The following is a 16,835-nucleotide window of genomic DNA, read 5'->3' on the forward strand; positions in this document are numbered from 1 at the left end:
CGAAAAGCTCCCTTGGATTTGAAGCTGTGCTGAGTTAGCTGTCATACTTGGATTAAGCCGAATAGACTTAATAATTGTCTTCTGCTCGGGATCTGATAGCAATGGCGGGTTACCAGAACAGGTTACCACAACAGAAATATAAGTTACTGCCCGTTGAATTGTAATTGTTAATTTCTCTTTGGATAGTGTAGTGGGCACTAGAGCAACAATTTCTCAATAAGATTTCCTTTCTAAGCTAATTTTGAATTCTTTTGCGTACTCCAACTGAAATCTCTTTGCCCTGCTGCTCTATGTGTTCAATATCAATTCCAGAGGTATTCAATATTAATTACCAATACATTGTGAACGAGATCAATGCGAAAGAATCTTGCGGTAATCACACTATTTTGCATTCTACGTAGTATATTTTTTCGTAGAATAAATTTAAAAATGAAACTAAAATATAAGTCGTTGTCAAAAAATTCGGGAAAAAATGCATTATTAAAGAGGCTGAATTATAATTATGTTTAGAAAAGGAATTGTTTGAATATAGTATTTATAAATGATCGAACAATTTGGGTTGAAATTGAACCTTCTTTAGTCCTTTCAACTGACACTTTCTGATATATCTTACGAACGGTACGGTCAGCACTTAAACTACCTACAGAATTATTAGAAATTTTACAGTTTTTATGTATATTTAAGTAAAATATTTTACATTCCGAATTTGAAATGGAATAATGTTAATGAAGTATTATGTTATATGAGGGAAACATAGCTTAGCTTTTAATATTTCGCAATTTCGGTACTAAAGGGCTTCATTTGGACCTTACTATTTATTTATTATGAATGTTTATAAAAATAGATATACACATTATCTTTCGCAAGTGCATATGTAAGTATTGTGAAGTTAATGTGTCTTCTACACTCCGTTGTTTACAACTGAGTTTACTGACCTTCGATGTGTGCGTGCGTAAACTGGACTCGGTGGCAAAACCTTTGCCGCAGATATTGCAATGGAAGGGGCGATTTTTTGCACGTTCCACTTGTGCGTCATGATTTCGTAAATGTTGCTGTAAATTTGATAATTGAATAAAAGCGCGTCCGCAATCCGGTAAGTGGCATTTATATGGACGTTCACCTTGAATGGAATGAAGGAGAGAGATAAAACATTAACATTACTGTTATTTAATAAAAACGGTACATAAATGATACATGTGCAATTCTTTCTAAGTTTAATGATTTTCTGGAATACTACTCAAATTTTCCTTATTTTATTTATTCAACATACAATTACCCACAGCACGAGGATATTAAAATAAGATATACAATTCATATATATATATAAGGGACTAAGAATTGTCTACAAGCCAAGTAGAAAATTCTAAGCTCAAGACTTCGACACTTAAGGGACATCCACGTGAATGAACTACTGGAGGATCTCGAATACGCGAACGAAAATGATAATTCTTAAATAGCGTCTATGAGATGATCGAAGGTTACTTAAATCTGCTGGGTGCACAGCAGCGGCTTAGCCATTAATCCCATTGAAACTGAACTGTTCATTATACTTCTGCAGGAGGTATTGGCAAAATTGATTTTCTGGCTCCATGAAATCATAGTTAAGACAATAATGTTTTATGGTGTTGTCGTCTGGTGGATTGCGCTCGGAGTGTCACACTCGCTAAGCAATTGGAACGTTTCCAGAGAGCGGCTCTAATTGGAATCTGTGGATCACTATGGACAACACCAATCATGGCACTAAATGCCATTTTACAGTAGGAGTACTTGGGTGGCACAAAAGATAGTTGAAGCTGTCGAAGTGAGATTATTTGCAGTCATGGACCGCTTGACCTTAATTAAATAGGCCACAATTCTTGTAGACTACATAATACATGAGAGATTTTGGTACAATACAAAGTATCTATTAAAATGGGGGTTTATTAAAGTCCTCTTTCTTTTTCCTTTTGCAGCATGGTCAGCAATGAATTGCTTTTATTATATAATTCGCTGTATGACGATTGTTCACACTGTACATTTCAAGGTAGAATTGTGTTTTCATTGCAAAAAAGTATAAAGAAACATCAGCAACAATAACGTTTAAATAATGACAATACTGCCACTCCATAACATTTCTACCCGGCACCAGCATTTCATTTATTCAGATTTTTGCGCATTGTCTCCTTGTTGTCCGAAATCCTTTCTCCTTTTCTCCTTTTTCACGATTTCAGCTGTTTTTTCACATTTGTTACGAGCGTTAGCACATTATTGACCAGCAGCCACAAACAGAGTGTTGCAATTTATTTTTAACCCTTTCACGGTTTATTCATCACGGTTTTCTCTTTTTATACTCTCGCAACAAATGTTGCTAAAGAGAGTATTATAGTTATGTTCACATAACGGTTGTTTGTAACACCCAAAACTAAACGAGTTAGATATAGGGTTATATATACCAAAGTGATCAGGGTGAAGAGTGGAGTTCAAATCCGAATGTCTGTCTGTCCGTCCGTCCGTCTGTGCAAGCTATAACTTGAGTAAAAATTAAGATATCTTGATGAAACTTGGCGCACTTATTTCTTGGCACCATAGGAAGGTTGCTTTCGAGCAAAATCGGACCACTGCCACGCCCACAAAATGGAGAAAACCGAAAACACATAAAGTGCCATAACTAAGCCATAAATAAAGCTATGGAAATAAAATTTGGTATGAAGGATCGTAGGATCGAAGGCCATATTTGGATGTAATTTTTTTGGGGAAGTGGGCGTGGCCCCGCCCCCTACTAAGTTTTTTGTACATATATCGCAAACCAATAGAGCTATATAAACCAAACTTTCTGCAGTCGTTTTTTTAGCCACTTCCTAATACAGTCCAAAAATGAAAGAAATCGGATCATAACCACGCCCACCTCCCATACAAAAGTTAGGTTGAAAATTACTAAAAGTGGGTTAACTCATTAACGGAAAACGTCAGAAACACTAAATTTCACATAAGAAATGGCAGATGAAAGCTGCACTCAGATTTTTTTACAAAATGGAAAATGGGCGTGGCGTCGCCCACTTATGGGGCAATAACCATATCTCAGGAACTACTCGACCGATTTTAATGAAACTTGGTTTGTAATACTTTCCTTACATCCCAATGATATGTTGTGAAAATAGGCCAAATCGCTTCACAACCACGCCTACTTGCTATATACCAGAACTTTGAAGACGATCTGATTTGTTTACTTTACAATATATAAAGTAAGTACTAGTAAAGATATCGGTGCAGAACTTTGCACAAATACTATGTTAATAGTGTGGCAGCCTCATTCTAAAAATCGCCGAAATCGGACCATAGGTTTTTAAGGCCCCATATATCGAACACGAGGACCTCGGTGCTTCTAACCTAATATTATGGTTTCCAACTTTCAATGGACTTTATACAATATATATGACGAATATATGGGTCAAATTGTGTATTATATAATATAAAAAAAGTTAAATAAATAAATTGCGAGAGTATTAAATGTTCGGTTACACCCGAACTTAGCCCTTCCTTACTTGTTTTAGTTTTTTTTTGTGTTTTTCTAAATTTTTTTTTTGCTTGTATACAATTACAGTTATGTGGCCCTTTATTATGTATGGTAGTTGAAGTGTGCAGCGGTGAGAATTGGTTAATGAAATTCGATTGGTACAACGTTGTTGTCGTGTCATCATGCCTTGTGTCCTTTACAAATGTGTTTTTCATTAAGCATTAGGTGGGCGTAATGAATGCACAGTTTAAAATATCGCCGCAAATGTGTATAATTATTAAAGATTTCAGGCACGATTTGTTTTATATTTTCACACGATAAACGGCTTTAATGCAGCGCAGGTCAGTATAACCAATATTATTATTATATTAAGAAAGAAATCGAAGTTGTATTATGATATAGACGGCAGATTGTTCAAATAGTATATACTAAATACATATTTACTTGAGGATCTCGACATATGCATCTCCCTCTATACGTCTACCAAACTCAGCCAGCTTCTTCCAAACGGAAGAACTAGGCATTGAGAAGTCCTATTTAAGGGGTTAGGGGTAGTCAAAGACATACAAAAAATGGCAAAGTCACGAAAATTTGAACAAAAAAAATGTATAATTTCCTACATACATATGTATGTGTATAGTTTCAGCTATGATAGTATCCCCAATATGGTCGCTTGTTGTAATGTTGTATCAACCGATTAAATAGAAATTATACTTTAACTAAATATTGCAAGTGAATCATTATTGATGCAGCACAACAGCGTAATTATTGATGTAATAAAGAGAGTGGTGCAATTTCCCGTGACTATTCAAAATGTCGTCTAAATGTAATTTGAAAACAGCAGTATAACAATTAAAAACTGTAAGAGGTAATTTGTATTCTAACCCTTTTAATGGAAACCGTCCACGGTACAGTATATGCAGCCTCTAGAGTACAATTGTCGTGCATTAACCACAACACCTGGTCCAACTTCAACACTGTTCATTGACTGCGAATGACGGTCACTGCTGTTTTATTTTTATTTCACGCAAAGCCTTCACACTTCATCATATTAACGAGCAGGAGACGACAACCAAGTCACGCAGCTGCCATCATCAACGCTTTGCTGTCCTGTACCATCGCTGACGCGAGCACACAAAAAGAGTTGAAATTTACGCCGGCTATTCACGACAGCGCGCCTGGGAATTAGCTTAACACGGGGTGCATGAGGTTTGCTGTGATGCGAAGAAGACGGGAGCGTCACTAACAAATCGAAGCGTTGTTGTTGCAACATGCAAATGAGTGTGGCCATTAGCAATGGCACGTGAGCGCGATAATCACTGCCACGTACACTTTCGTGCTGTGGCAGCGATGGTGTGCTCAGCAAGAAAGTGAAATTAATAATAACGATTAAAAAATTGGTTTGCCGTTTTTGTCGAAGGCGTGCAAAAGCAAATGTCTTTAAGCAGGTCATCTTTAAAGAGTAAATTATACCGCATACCGTATCGAAACTTTGAACGAGATTAGTTCGAAACTGCTTTTTCAAAATCGCTCGTGCTATAACCCGAAAAGCAATTAGCAATCATTTTCACGAATAAAAAAAAAAACTGAACATAAAGAAATCAATTGTTGTTTTTAGTAATATTTGGTTCAACAATAGAAAAAGCCAATGTTTCCAGGGATTATTGAATTTAAATATTGCCAAACAAATAAAGTGCTGATCTACATCTGTTGATACATATTTAAAAGAATCAGCATATACAAAATTCTTTAAAGAACGAAGGTTAGGTTAGGTCAGGGTCGAAGGTTCGAAGGCTAAAAACACAGTTAGACTATTATGGACAGCCCTTTGTGATGTCAAAAAAATGTAATCTCCTCAGTTGAATTTAAGAATCGACAAAGCGCCTAGAATCTACAAATCTGTAGAGGATTTTTACTTCTATATCCGCTAAAAATGTTTGAAGTCCGAAAAAAATGTTCACGCCCCAAGTAGAAAGGATCAAGAAAGACCCTAAAATATCACCCATGGTTATCGCTATGGAGTTGAAGAAAGCTCGCATTGCAAAAGTACAACACCTACACTAAAACCGTGAGGAACTTCCTGCACTCACTCGATTTTAGACCCCATACACCACGAAACCAGCCGCACTTATCGCAGAAAAATATTGAAAAACGTTTACTGTAAATAACGTTTATTTAAACAAGTAAGGATAGGCTAAGTTCGGGCGCAACCGAACATTTCATACTCTCGTAATTTATTGAAGAAATTTTATTAATATAACATATAAATATACCCATAAATTCGGCATAAATTTTAATAGAATAACGAAAATCAGCATATATAGTATATGAGGGCTGAGGTAATTCCTGAACCGATTTGATTCATTTTCATTAATACTTTCTCATTGCACTAAAATAGTAAATATAATTATTCACGGTTTCGTTCAGTAACGAATATTGAAATCGTTTGCAACACCGCAAAATATAGTTTGGCCTTTGATTCTTGCTAGCCTTGTGAGCATAAAATGCTTGGTTACACGGTTCGTTTTCTTGAAGAAAAAATATATGTATGTATGTACAGGGTTACATAATGCTTATCTTAAATATATTTATGTTTAACAAATATTTAATACAAATTATAAAAAGACAAGATGTCTACCAATCACTTAAAATCCTTTAGATATACCCAATTTTTAGTCGACATTCCGTTAACCTTTAACTGAAACTGGATTACTGCTTCAATTGCTAAAGTGCGAAATCCGTAAGAAGGCCCCACTCCTGGCATGAGAAATACTCAAGGCGATAGCTGCAAGCAGAGCAACAAGTTAATAAGTGGCTGCGTCTGTTGGGACACTACCGGCACTTGTTAACTGTATAAAATACTGCAGCAAGCGAGAAAGTCGAAGTTGCGGTTTGGCTTTAAATATCTGGCATAATTGAGTGATTGACTTTATTTTAACAGGATTACAATTTTTAAGTTGACATTAATACCTGTCAACGGATACCAGTCGCCGCTGCCATGCCAGGCGACTGCAGCGTAGTAAGTGTAAAATTACAAAAACCAGCCAACAACACTTTAGAAGGGAAGACACAAATGACTGGTTGCATGTTGCCAAAGGGTAGCACACGGCCTCACTCACAGCAGCAAGCAGAAAAATTGTACGTAATGTGTCAAGATGGACGCCAATTTAAAGAAGAGCGCATGTATTACAGCATCTTCATGCAGCTCCTTTAGCGCTGCAAAGGACTCAACATTAAGGCTCGCTGCTTGCTGTTCGATAAGTAGTTGCAACAACAAATATGTATGTATAAAATGCTGTTTGCAGCAGCGAGCTCACTACTTTGTAAAATGCAAGTCGTAGAATTTAGAAATTTTCAAAACAAATATAATCATGTTTTGAAAAAAATTGAATTTGAATTCACTCATATGACGATCGGGTTTAGGCGTTAGGTGGGTTTCAGCGGCTGAAAACAAGTGTGTTTTTACATTTTTTTAAATATATGCAAGCATATATTTCATTTAAACAATTCAGCGCATCAAAGATACATATTTAAACAGTATTTTTATTTAAAAATTTGATTTTTTGACAGAATTTTAACGAAAAAACTCACTTTTTTGGTCAAACTTTCGCAATTCACAAATTTTCGAGATATCGTCTACAACAACTTGAAAAATTGAGTTTAATGTTTTACATTCAAACTGACATGGCCTGATGGGCGGCACTTCCAAAGGGTCTAACTCGTAAAATTTTACTCGATTCAAATTTGATATTTTAAACATATGCACTATTTAATAACACAAAAATAATTTGTTTCCAAATTTTGAAATTTTGGAACCCACAAAACCACTTAACAAAGCTCTCAAATAAACTCGTAATTCTTACAAATGTTTCGTTCCATTTACAAACGTTCAAAATATTTCCCAAACTAAGTTGAATCGACATCCAGTTTACGCTCATGGTTTAAAAATGTAGATAACTTTGCCTAACTGCTAAGAAAGTGCATCGTGCTTTGCTCAACGCAATGATATTAATTATAAATGCTCGTTTAAGGACACTGTATACTCAGTTCGTCCTTAAATAGCAAACATATGTATACATACAGTGACTCAAGTGATTGAACCCGATTTTAAGTAATTTAGAAAAATTTCTTTGATTTTCATAATTTTGTTCACTGATCATATTCATTTATTTTATTAGTAAAAAATATAACACAAATTATTTGGTTTCACAGTTTGGAGCCTACTGGGTATGCTCTACACAATATCTTGAGATTATGAATTGGATAAAGATCAGGGCACAGTCGAGCGTATTAAAAATATTTGCGAACAGCCGCTTTTTTTATATTTTCGATATATGCTTAGGGCCGTTAACGTGCTGGAGTACAACTACTGGGTGCCATTTTTGCCATAAATCTAAGTTAAAGCTTTTAATGAGTATGCCAATATGTTGACATGGCGGACAGTATTCCTATGTTGAACGACTTTTACAAGTTTTCTTAACCTTTCCAGAGACGGACATACCAATCTCTACCGAACCACCAACTTTTAATGTGCGCATTATGCTCCTGTCAAATAGTTTGTTATTCCTCTCTTTCCAGACCAACTGTCGTCAATTCGTATACATTTTAATAATAATATTTAATAATGTTTCCTTCAACTGTAGGTTTTTCTCGTCACTTTCGAAAAATCCGGATCTTCACATTAATTTCCATTGAAAGTTTCAAATCTTGATTCCCTTGTTGACCATTGTCGTATATAACTATTTTAATTTGCCGTAACACATGCGTTTGAATAGTTTTATTTAAAATTTATTTTTTTAAATTTGTTAAATTAGTTGAGTCACTGTATGAAATCGGATCTTTAGTGGATTGTCTAGTTAACTACGTCATTTATACGTATACACCTAAGTGTAAAGTGACATCAAATTTAGCCAATCCGCGAATCTTTTTTTATCTGTCACTACTTAAGCGACAGCGTTCAACGTCGTTTTTTGCCGTCTGTCGGTTTCTTTCCGGGACCGCTTACTATTAACATTTGGTATACAGTCATTTCTCCGTTCATTAAGTGCGCATTTATTTGGAAATAACGGAATTAGGCACAACGTGAACGCTGTTAGGAATCGCCTTTCGCACTACGGCTGTCCGCGTCCGCACCTTACTTATCAAAACATTCACTTCCCATATACCCAATTTAAATGAAGGCGCTTGCTCAGCTTGTTTGTAAACATTGAGAAGTTTTTTGTGGGTAATGCGTTGCGAAACAAATACTTTACGCGTACACCTTGCCACACCAAGTGAACGGCTGTTTGTCGCAATGTTGCTTAAGTTGCACTAATTGTGCATACCTTGAGCATACCTCTTGAGCATCTTTGAGGTGGTTTCAACAGAAATTTTAAAGTAAAGTAAAGCACGGCATAATCGATTTCAGAAGCGTATGTTAAACATTTATGTATCTCTTTAAAAAAATTGGTTTTCTGTCTAATTTGCAATTAAAATGTTTTGAATGCAAAATGTCCAGACAAACCGGTCAATAATAGCGCGCCATTGGTCTCTCTTTCTCGCAATTCTACGTCAATTGGAAATCTCTTGTGAAACCAGCTGTTCTCCACCTGATTTTTCCAACATAGTGGAGGTCTCCCTCTTCCTCTGATTCTACCCATGGGTACTGCATCGAACACGGGTGCGAAAGTTGGAGTGTTTTCGTCCATTCCAACAACATGACCTAGCCAGCGTAGCCGCTGTCTATTTATTAGCTGAACTATGTCAATGTCGTCGTATAGCTCATACAGCTCATCGTCCCATCGTCTATACGTTGTAGCAAATGTTCAAACGACCATAAATCTTTAACAAAACCTTATTCTTGAAAACCCTTATTACCGTCGCATCGTCCACGCTTCTGCAACATAAACCTCGAATGGAATAATGCGAGTTTAGTTCGTCGAGAGAGGACTTTACTTTTCAATTGCCTACTCAGTCCAAAGTAGCAGTAGTGCCTGGAGGAGCACAAGATGGAATCAACTCATTACTTTCTTCTGCAATGTCCCGCCTTTGCGAGATCAAGAAACATTTATCGCAAATCTCACTTTTTCGAAGTGCCAAACCTGCAAATTTGTGGAAGGTTCAGTGCACTTTGTCGAATTCTAATACCTAATCAAAGAGAAAATGCTGGCTTCACAACGACCTGTCTTTCATAGTCCACATGGGGTTTTCATGCTAGGGAACAGCCTTACAACTAGGGATGCAAACATCGTGAAATGAAACATCGATGGTTCGATGTATCGATATTTCTTCAAAACCCATCGAAATCAAAAACATCGGCAATTAAAACATCGATACATCGAAACATCGATGTATGTATTTTTGAACTTGTTTAACTTATTTTAAATTAAGTGTGAAAAGCTAAGGGATACAGAAGCAGAAGCATAAATAAATAAAATGTAGTACGTCTTAAGTTGATACATTTTATTTCACTTAGCATTGTATCTGTTAATGTCATTTCTCAATAAAAAACAGAATTTCAAAACAACGACATGGAAAGTTTTTTCACTGTCATTTCTTTTCGATTTTACTTCTGCGTAATAGCTGCCCTGGGTTTAGAAAACGGCCATTTACTTGGCACTGAAGTGGGCACTGTGTAAATATTAATAAGCCTATTTATACAACACCGGAAACACAGTATTCATGTCAACCCAAACTCTATTGGCTTCTGATTGGTAGGGGTAACAGCCGAGATACATTTTATCTTCAACCTTCGTCCCGGTAATTGTAGATAAATTTAACAGCTTACATTTCACTTTTTGGTGGATCAAATGTTTATTCTGGTTCCAAATATCAAACGAGTATTCTGTTTCACACTCATCCGAAGATTCCGCTGTATCAGCGCGATTCTTTGAATTTATTATGAAACAAAAAACTCATTTCTTTTAGCCATAGCATCTTTAAAATGCAGTAATTTGAATCTCTGATCTAACACAGTAGCCTACGCCAGAATAATAAATTGTATAAATAAATCATAAAAGTAACCGCAGTATTGTCCAAGCGCACATTCCCTTATCGAATTCTCCGTATTTTACAAAAATCGAATTCCAATGTAATAAAGCGTATCCAAATAGAGGGTTTGTTAATACCCGAAAGAGTGTGAAGGTGTAAAGTCAAATTTTTATATAAAACATCGACATAAAACATCGTTGAAAGTGACATCGATGCATCGATGTTTTTAGATTCAAGACATCGATGGCTAATATCGATGCTTTTTGACGAAAACATCAAAAACATCGACACATCGTTTGCATCCCTACTTACAACATAACCTAACCTAGTCTCTACTTTATTTACTTTGAATATATATTAAGGCAGAAAAATGTGTACGCTGCTGTCTCAGAATTATGGAATCGTATAAAAGGTATGACAGCGTCTGAGATACGTAAAAAGATAACATTAGCTGTAATCGATTGGTCACTACTCTGCTCGCTATCTTTGGGCAATGCTCGCATGTCAAAAATTTTACATGTGAAAGCAACAACAAAGTTATCTAGTTGAATTCGTGCAGGAGAGTATGTGGATACCTCATTAAAAATTCTATCGCCGCTTGCTGAGTGCTGCCCAATTTTGTTTTATATATGGGCATTTCCGCCAGAAGGTCCACCACAGACAAAATATTAAACATTATTAGAATTACAAAGTTTTTGCATATTTTCATAGGAAAATGTTTAAATTTATTTATATTTAATTAATTTTAAATTAATTCATAACCAATTACGAGATATACGAAAGCCAAGTCGCATAGGAGCTACTTTTCTCATTTCGATTTTTCTACTGCATTTGTTTTTTCGTCAAAATTGTTAACGAAACATATCATGTATAATTTTTTGCTTTGTGTGAAACCTTTATAACGGTACAAAGAGCAAAATAAAATGCATAAGAAAGCATGCGACTGAAAATAACTGTAAGTTTTTGCTCTCATATTATCCTATATTTTAATGTCCCGTGCGACATCAAAAAACAACACTTATGTATTCCCACTGCATCGCAAATAAAAGCAGCAAGCTCGCCAAATTTTGGGTATAAACAGTAAATTTTTATACAATTAAAATAAAAAAACCTTGTTCAAAAATCAGAAGATTTGTGGTTTTGGTAACTACTTAAAATTGGTCCCGTGCGACATCGTAGGTGTGGAATTTAAAAATTGAAATTTTTTTTTGTTTTAAAATTGACTTAAGTATGTAAATATATATATTTACATTAATTATTTACATATGTGCAAAAACCGCATTTTAAATTCCACTAACTAGCTATTTAAATAGATTTTGGTGAAAATTATAGGCTTACAAATCAAAATAAGAGTGCTAATTTTAACAATGTTGTGAGAAGAAAATCGTTTGGTTTTAAAAGTGACAAGTTAACGCACGACATATTATTTTCATGATAAATCTCTTAACCAAAATTAAGAAATCCTTTAGTTGCTTTTCTAAAATATTTATATTTTTTTAAGTTAACTGCTCTCAGTTTAAAATCAAATTTATATTATCAAGCCTGGTTGATTTTATAAAATAATTAACTCTTCATTAGATTATAATTTTTTTGCAAGGAACCGATGGACTGGGAGCAGTTATCAAAAGGAAAGTCTAGCAGATAACGAAATCCAAAAATTTGTATACCCGAGGACAGCATTTTCTGAAAAAAAATTGTATTTCACATTCATAATACTATTTTAATTTCATACTATGGAATTTTTGTTGTGTTTCTCTTTGGATGTTGGTTAAAATAAATAAATAAATACATTTACTATTTTTTAAGCCATTTTATTGGACTTGTTGTTAAATAATTACGTATTATAACAACAAAATCAACATAAATATTATGATGGGAAAAAATGTCCCGTGCGACATGTCCCGTGCGAATGTGATTAATAATTAATTAATAAAAAACTATAAATTATTTTTGGATGAAATTCATACCATCTTTAAAGGCCATCAATGCGCAACATTTTGCAATCAAATATTTGAATATTGCCTCACAATTCGCTGAAATCGCCGTTTGAATCGTTGTCCCCAAAAACGACTTCCATTTTTTGTCCCGTGCGAATGCCTTGGTTTTTTGCAATTATATTGAAAATGAACGTTAACACTAAATGTAGAGCTAATGAAGAGCTATTAAAAAATCCTACCGTCAAAATTAAAAAACATTTTAGTTCATATTTTATTTTAGTTGAAAGGTCCCGTTCGACATGGCGGAAATGTCCATATGTAAACATTGTGTATCAATCAAACGACAAATTTTAGAAATTACAATGCAAATATATATTTTTGTTGTTTTTACTTTGAAATACATTTCAACCGATTAAATAAAACGTAAGGTTTAGACGCAGCTTGAAACAAAGGGTTAAAAAATAGTTTTGTGCAGTTTTAAGTAAGTTCCACCTAAGAAAATGGTTCAGCACTATTGCGCATGATTAAGAGGACATTTTAGCGCAGGCTTGCACCGTAAGTGCAGCCTGTTTTTTTGAATTACACGTTACGTTCTTTTGGCTTCTCTATAATAGCATAAACAGACGGCAGAGTTAACCCCGATTAACTGCGCTTCTAATTAGTTCCAAATTTGTAGGTGACAGACGGCAGCAAAGCGAGTTATAAACTCCCATAAACAGCTGATTATTATTAACCCAAACGATTACCCTCCTCCCGCCCAACCGACGCGTGGGGCGCAGTCCTCATACGAGCGGAATTTGCCGAGTCTAGAAAGGCAAGAGATTTTTAAGCGTCCGGTTCTCAAACTGCTCAGCTACAGAAACAAACATTTCAACAGCTGAGAATTAAAAATTTATAAAAACAAAAAGTTAAAAATTTCTGAATATTACTTATTAAGAGAAGACAAAATAGTTTTTTTGATGCTAAATATTGAGTCAGATGGATCAAATGTGCTGGAATGCGAATTAAAATCATGACGTATTCGGCAGAATGGTTCATTTAACTCAAAATTTGTTCTAGAAGATTTTAGAAATAATGGTCTAAACTGCCTGGATGAACGCAATGGGACATTAAACTTAATATCAGACAAAAGGAATGAACTACAAACTAAACCATTCAGAAGTTTTACTAGGAAAATTATACCTAGCATTTCTCTGCGACTAGTGAGTGTGGGAAGATTTATAAGTTTTAAACGACTAGTATGCGGGGGAAGATTCAATCTTGAATCCCAATGTAAGTGGCCTAAAGCAAAAAGTAAAAATTGTTTTTGAACGGACTCAAGCTTATCAGAATGGGATTGATAGCTAGGATTCCATACCACAGAACCATACTCCAATATAGGCCTTACCAATGTTGTAAAAAGAATTTTAGTAATATACGGATCACTAAATTCTTTAGACCAACGTTTAACAAAGCTAAGAACACCTTTAGCTTTTAAGACAATTGAATTTACATGAGAATTAAAATTTAGTTTAGGGTCCATATTAACTCCTAAATCAACAAAGCTAAAAACTTGCTCTAAACTGAAGTTATTTATTACATAGAGGGAAAGATCAACAGTTCTACGGGAAAAGCACATCGTTTTACATTTTTTAAGATTCAGTGGCATCTCATTTTTGTGACACCAAGTAACTAAATTATTTAAATCCGATTGCAACTCAGTCCTTTCGTTATGAGAAGTATATGTTTAAAAAGTTTTACATCATCCGCAGATAATAAAATTTCTTAAAACTTAATTACTGAAGGTATATCATTGATGAACAACAAGAACAGAATCGGGCCGAGATGACTACCCTGTGGAACCCCTGAAGTGACACTAATTGAATCGGATAATGTATTATTAAATAAAACTTGTTGTTTTCTGTTAGTAATATATGAGGATACCCATTCAAGAAGTCTTGGTTGAAAACCAAGAAGATTCAGTTTTTGCAAAAGAATTGAGTGGTTTACTCTATTGAATGCTTTACTAAAGTCTGTATATATAACATCAGTATTCTTATTATCCCTAAAACCATTGGCAATAATATTTTCATTTTGGTAAAATAAAATCGGATAGAATGCAAATATTGCGGTTGTTAGCCGCACAATTAGTACAAAATCACTAATTACTAAAAAATATACATAAATACGTTATTATTAGAACTTCCATTTTAGAAAAAATTAGCTATTTCATTGCATGTGTATGTTTTTGTTAACATTTATTTGAAAAACAGCTGCCAGTATTGCATATTTTCATTCACAATAGGTTAAAAGCGGCCATGTTTAACAATGTTGCCAACGAAAATGTCACTAACTCCCACTAACTCTCCAAAATTTTGATGATTAAATGGGAGTTAGTAAACGGAGTTAATTGAGATATCTCCCGAATTAATCCGGATTAACGCCGCCGTACAGAGCTAAATAGAGATGGTACAATCTTCTATAAGAGTGTACAGCTACTGGCGTACGCCGATGATATCGATATCAATGGAAACAACACCCGCGCCGTTAGTTCTGCTTTTTCCAGACTGGATAAGGAAGCGAAGCGTATGGGTCTGGTGGTGAACGAGGACAAGACGAAATATCTCTTGTCGTCAAAAAAACAGTCAGCGCACGTTTTGGCCCCCACGTCACTGTTGACAGTCATAACTTCGAAGTTGTAGATAATTTCATCTACCTGGGAACCAGCATTAACAGCAATAACAATGTCAGCCTGGAAATCCAACGCAGAATCACTCTTGCTAACAGGTGCTACTATGGACTGAGTAGGCAATTGAAAAGTAAAGTCTTCTCTCGACGAACAAAAACTAAACTCTACAATAGGTATATAACAAATTTTGACGAAAAATTTGGCATACCACCACGTGGTGGCAAATATTGTACAAGTAATGAATATCACTTTTTTAGGTGATTTCGGTTCAAAAACGTTCCGCACAAAAATGGATTTCTAAAAAAAGTCAGAATAAAAGACATTGTCGAGCGCACAGCTGTGTTATTATATTGAATCAGAATTTTCTGAAGAAAAATTAGTTTGGGGTGGGTGGGGCACTACCCTTAGGTCCATTAAAAGGCGTTTGGAATAATAGGAAGATTATTAGTTAAATAAATATCTATTATTATGAAGAAAAACGTGTACAGAGTACAAAACTTTTTTTGTTTTTTTCAGCAGTTCTGATAAAAAAGTAATTTCGTTTTGCTCGGAAACTTTTTTGCAATTTCGCAAAAAAAAAAGATAAAGGGGTTCATACTTTTTTATTCTCTATTCGACTATGGTATGCCGTTTTTCGTATTTGCAAAAATTGTAAAAAGTTATATGCCTACTCTACAAGTCCCTCATCATTCCCGTCCTCCTTTATAGTGCAGAAGCGTGGACGATGTCAACATCCGATGAGACGGCACTAGGAGCTTTCGAGAGAAAGGTTTTGCGAAAGATTTATGGTCCCTTAAACATTGGCAACGGCGAATACCGCAGACGATGGAACGATGAGCTCTATGTGTTATTCGACGTCATAGACATAGTCCAGCGTATAAAAAAACAGCGGCTACGCTGGCTAGGTCATGTTGTTCGAATGGATGAAAGTGCTCTAGCTCTGAAGTACCCGCTGGTGGAAGCCGAGGAAGAGGGAGACCTCCGCTCCGATGGAAGGACCAGGTGGAGAGGGACCTGGCTTCGCTTGGTATAACCAATTGGCGCCAATAACCGCGTAAGCGGTGTCTACGCCAGTCAAGAAGAAGAAGAACGCCGCCGTCTGTCAAGGCGTTATTATAAAATATTTGAATTGAGGTTTAAATATTTGTGTGCTGCTTGCAACCCGTTTGCCTATTTGGACTGTCAGATTGAGCAGCAAGTTTTAGTTTTGTGGAAGATTTGTGTTTGGGTCGTGTAAATTTTATTGTTCATAGAAACACCGAGTAAAAGTACCGTCAAAAAAGTAACAATAATTAAAAACAAAATTGAAAGCAGTAATAATAATAGCACAAATCTTCATTTCAGTTGCTAAAGTCGCATTCGCGTTTCGACACTCTGCTTTCGAATCCTATTTGTTTTTGTATGTCTACATAATGCGCACAATTATCCGCTTGTCAAATTGGCCTTTTGTGTCATTTGGGATTTTCGTTTTTAATAAAATGCCGGCCACACCACACCGAAACCAATGATGATGATGAGATCTTAGAAAACTAAGCATAAAAAACAGAAAAAACAAAATATGCCAACAGTCAGCCGCGACAGGAGCAGTTGATGGCTGCGCTGTGTGCGATTTAAGTGCTCTGTTGATTTTTGATTGCACTTGGCTTCGGAAAACAATCACAACTTTTTCCACACTTTTCATTCGGCTTTCTATCTCGTGCTGTTTTCTGTGAATGTGCATTTGTATACAGTGATACCTCTGCTTGCAGACATCATCAATAAGCGGACC

General features: G+C 35.4%; 1 protein-coding gene across 1 annotated transcript in view; it reads right to left on the minus strand.

Moving 5' to 3' along the window:
• LOC105219007 (zinc finger protein 236) overlaps nt 1-16,835 on the minus strand; it is an 89,776-nt gene that overhangs the window by 11,863 nt on the left and 61,078 nt on the right. The window contains exon 6 of the mRNA XM_054235353.1: nt 936-1,120. Coding sequence (XP_054091328.1) covers nt 936-1,120 — 185 coding nt within the window. The remainder of the gene's footprint in view (nt 1-935; nt 1,121-16,835) is intronic.

Source organism: Zeugodacus cucurbitae, chromosome X, assembly GCF_028554725.1.
Source record: "Zeugodacus cucurbitae isolate PBARC_wt_2022May chromosome X, idZeuCucr1.2, whole genome shotgun sequence".
Taxonomy (NCBI): Eukaryota; Metazoa; Arthropoda; class Insecta; order Diptera; family Tephritidae; genus Zeugodacus; species Zeugodacus cucurbitae.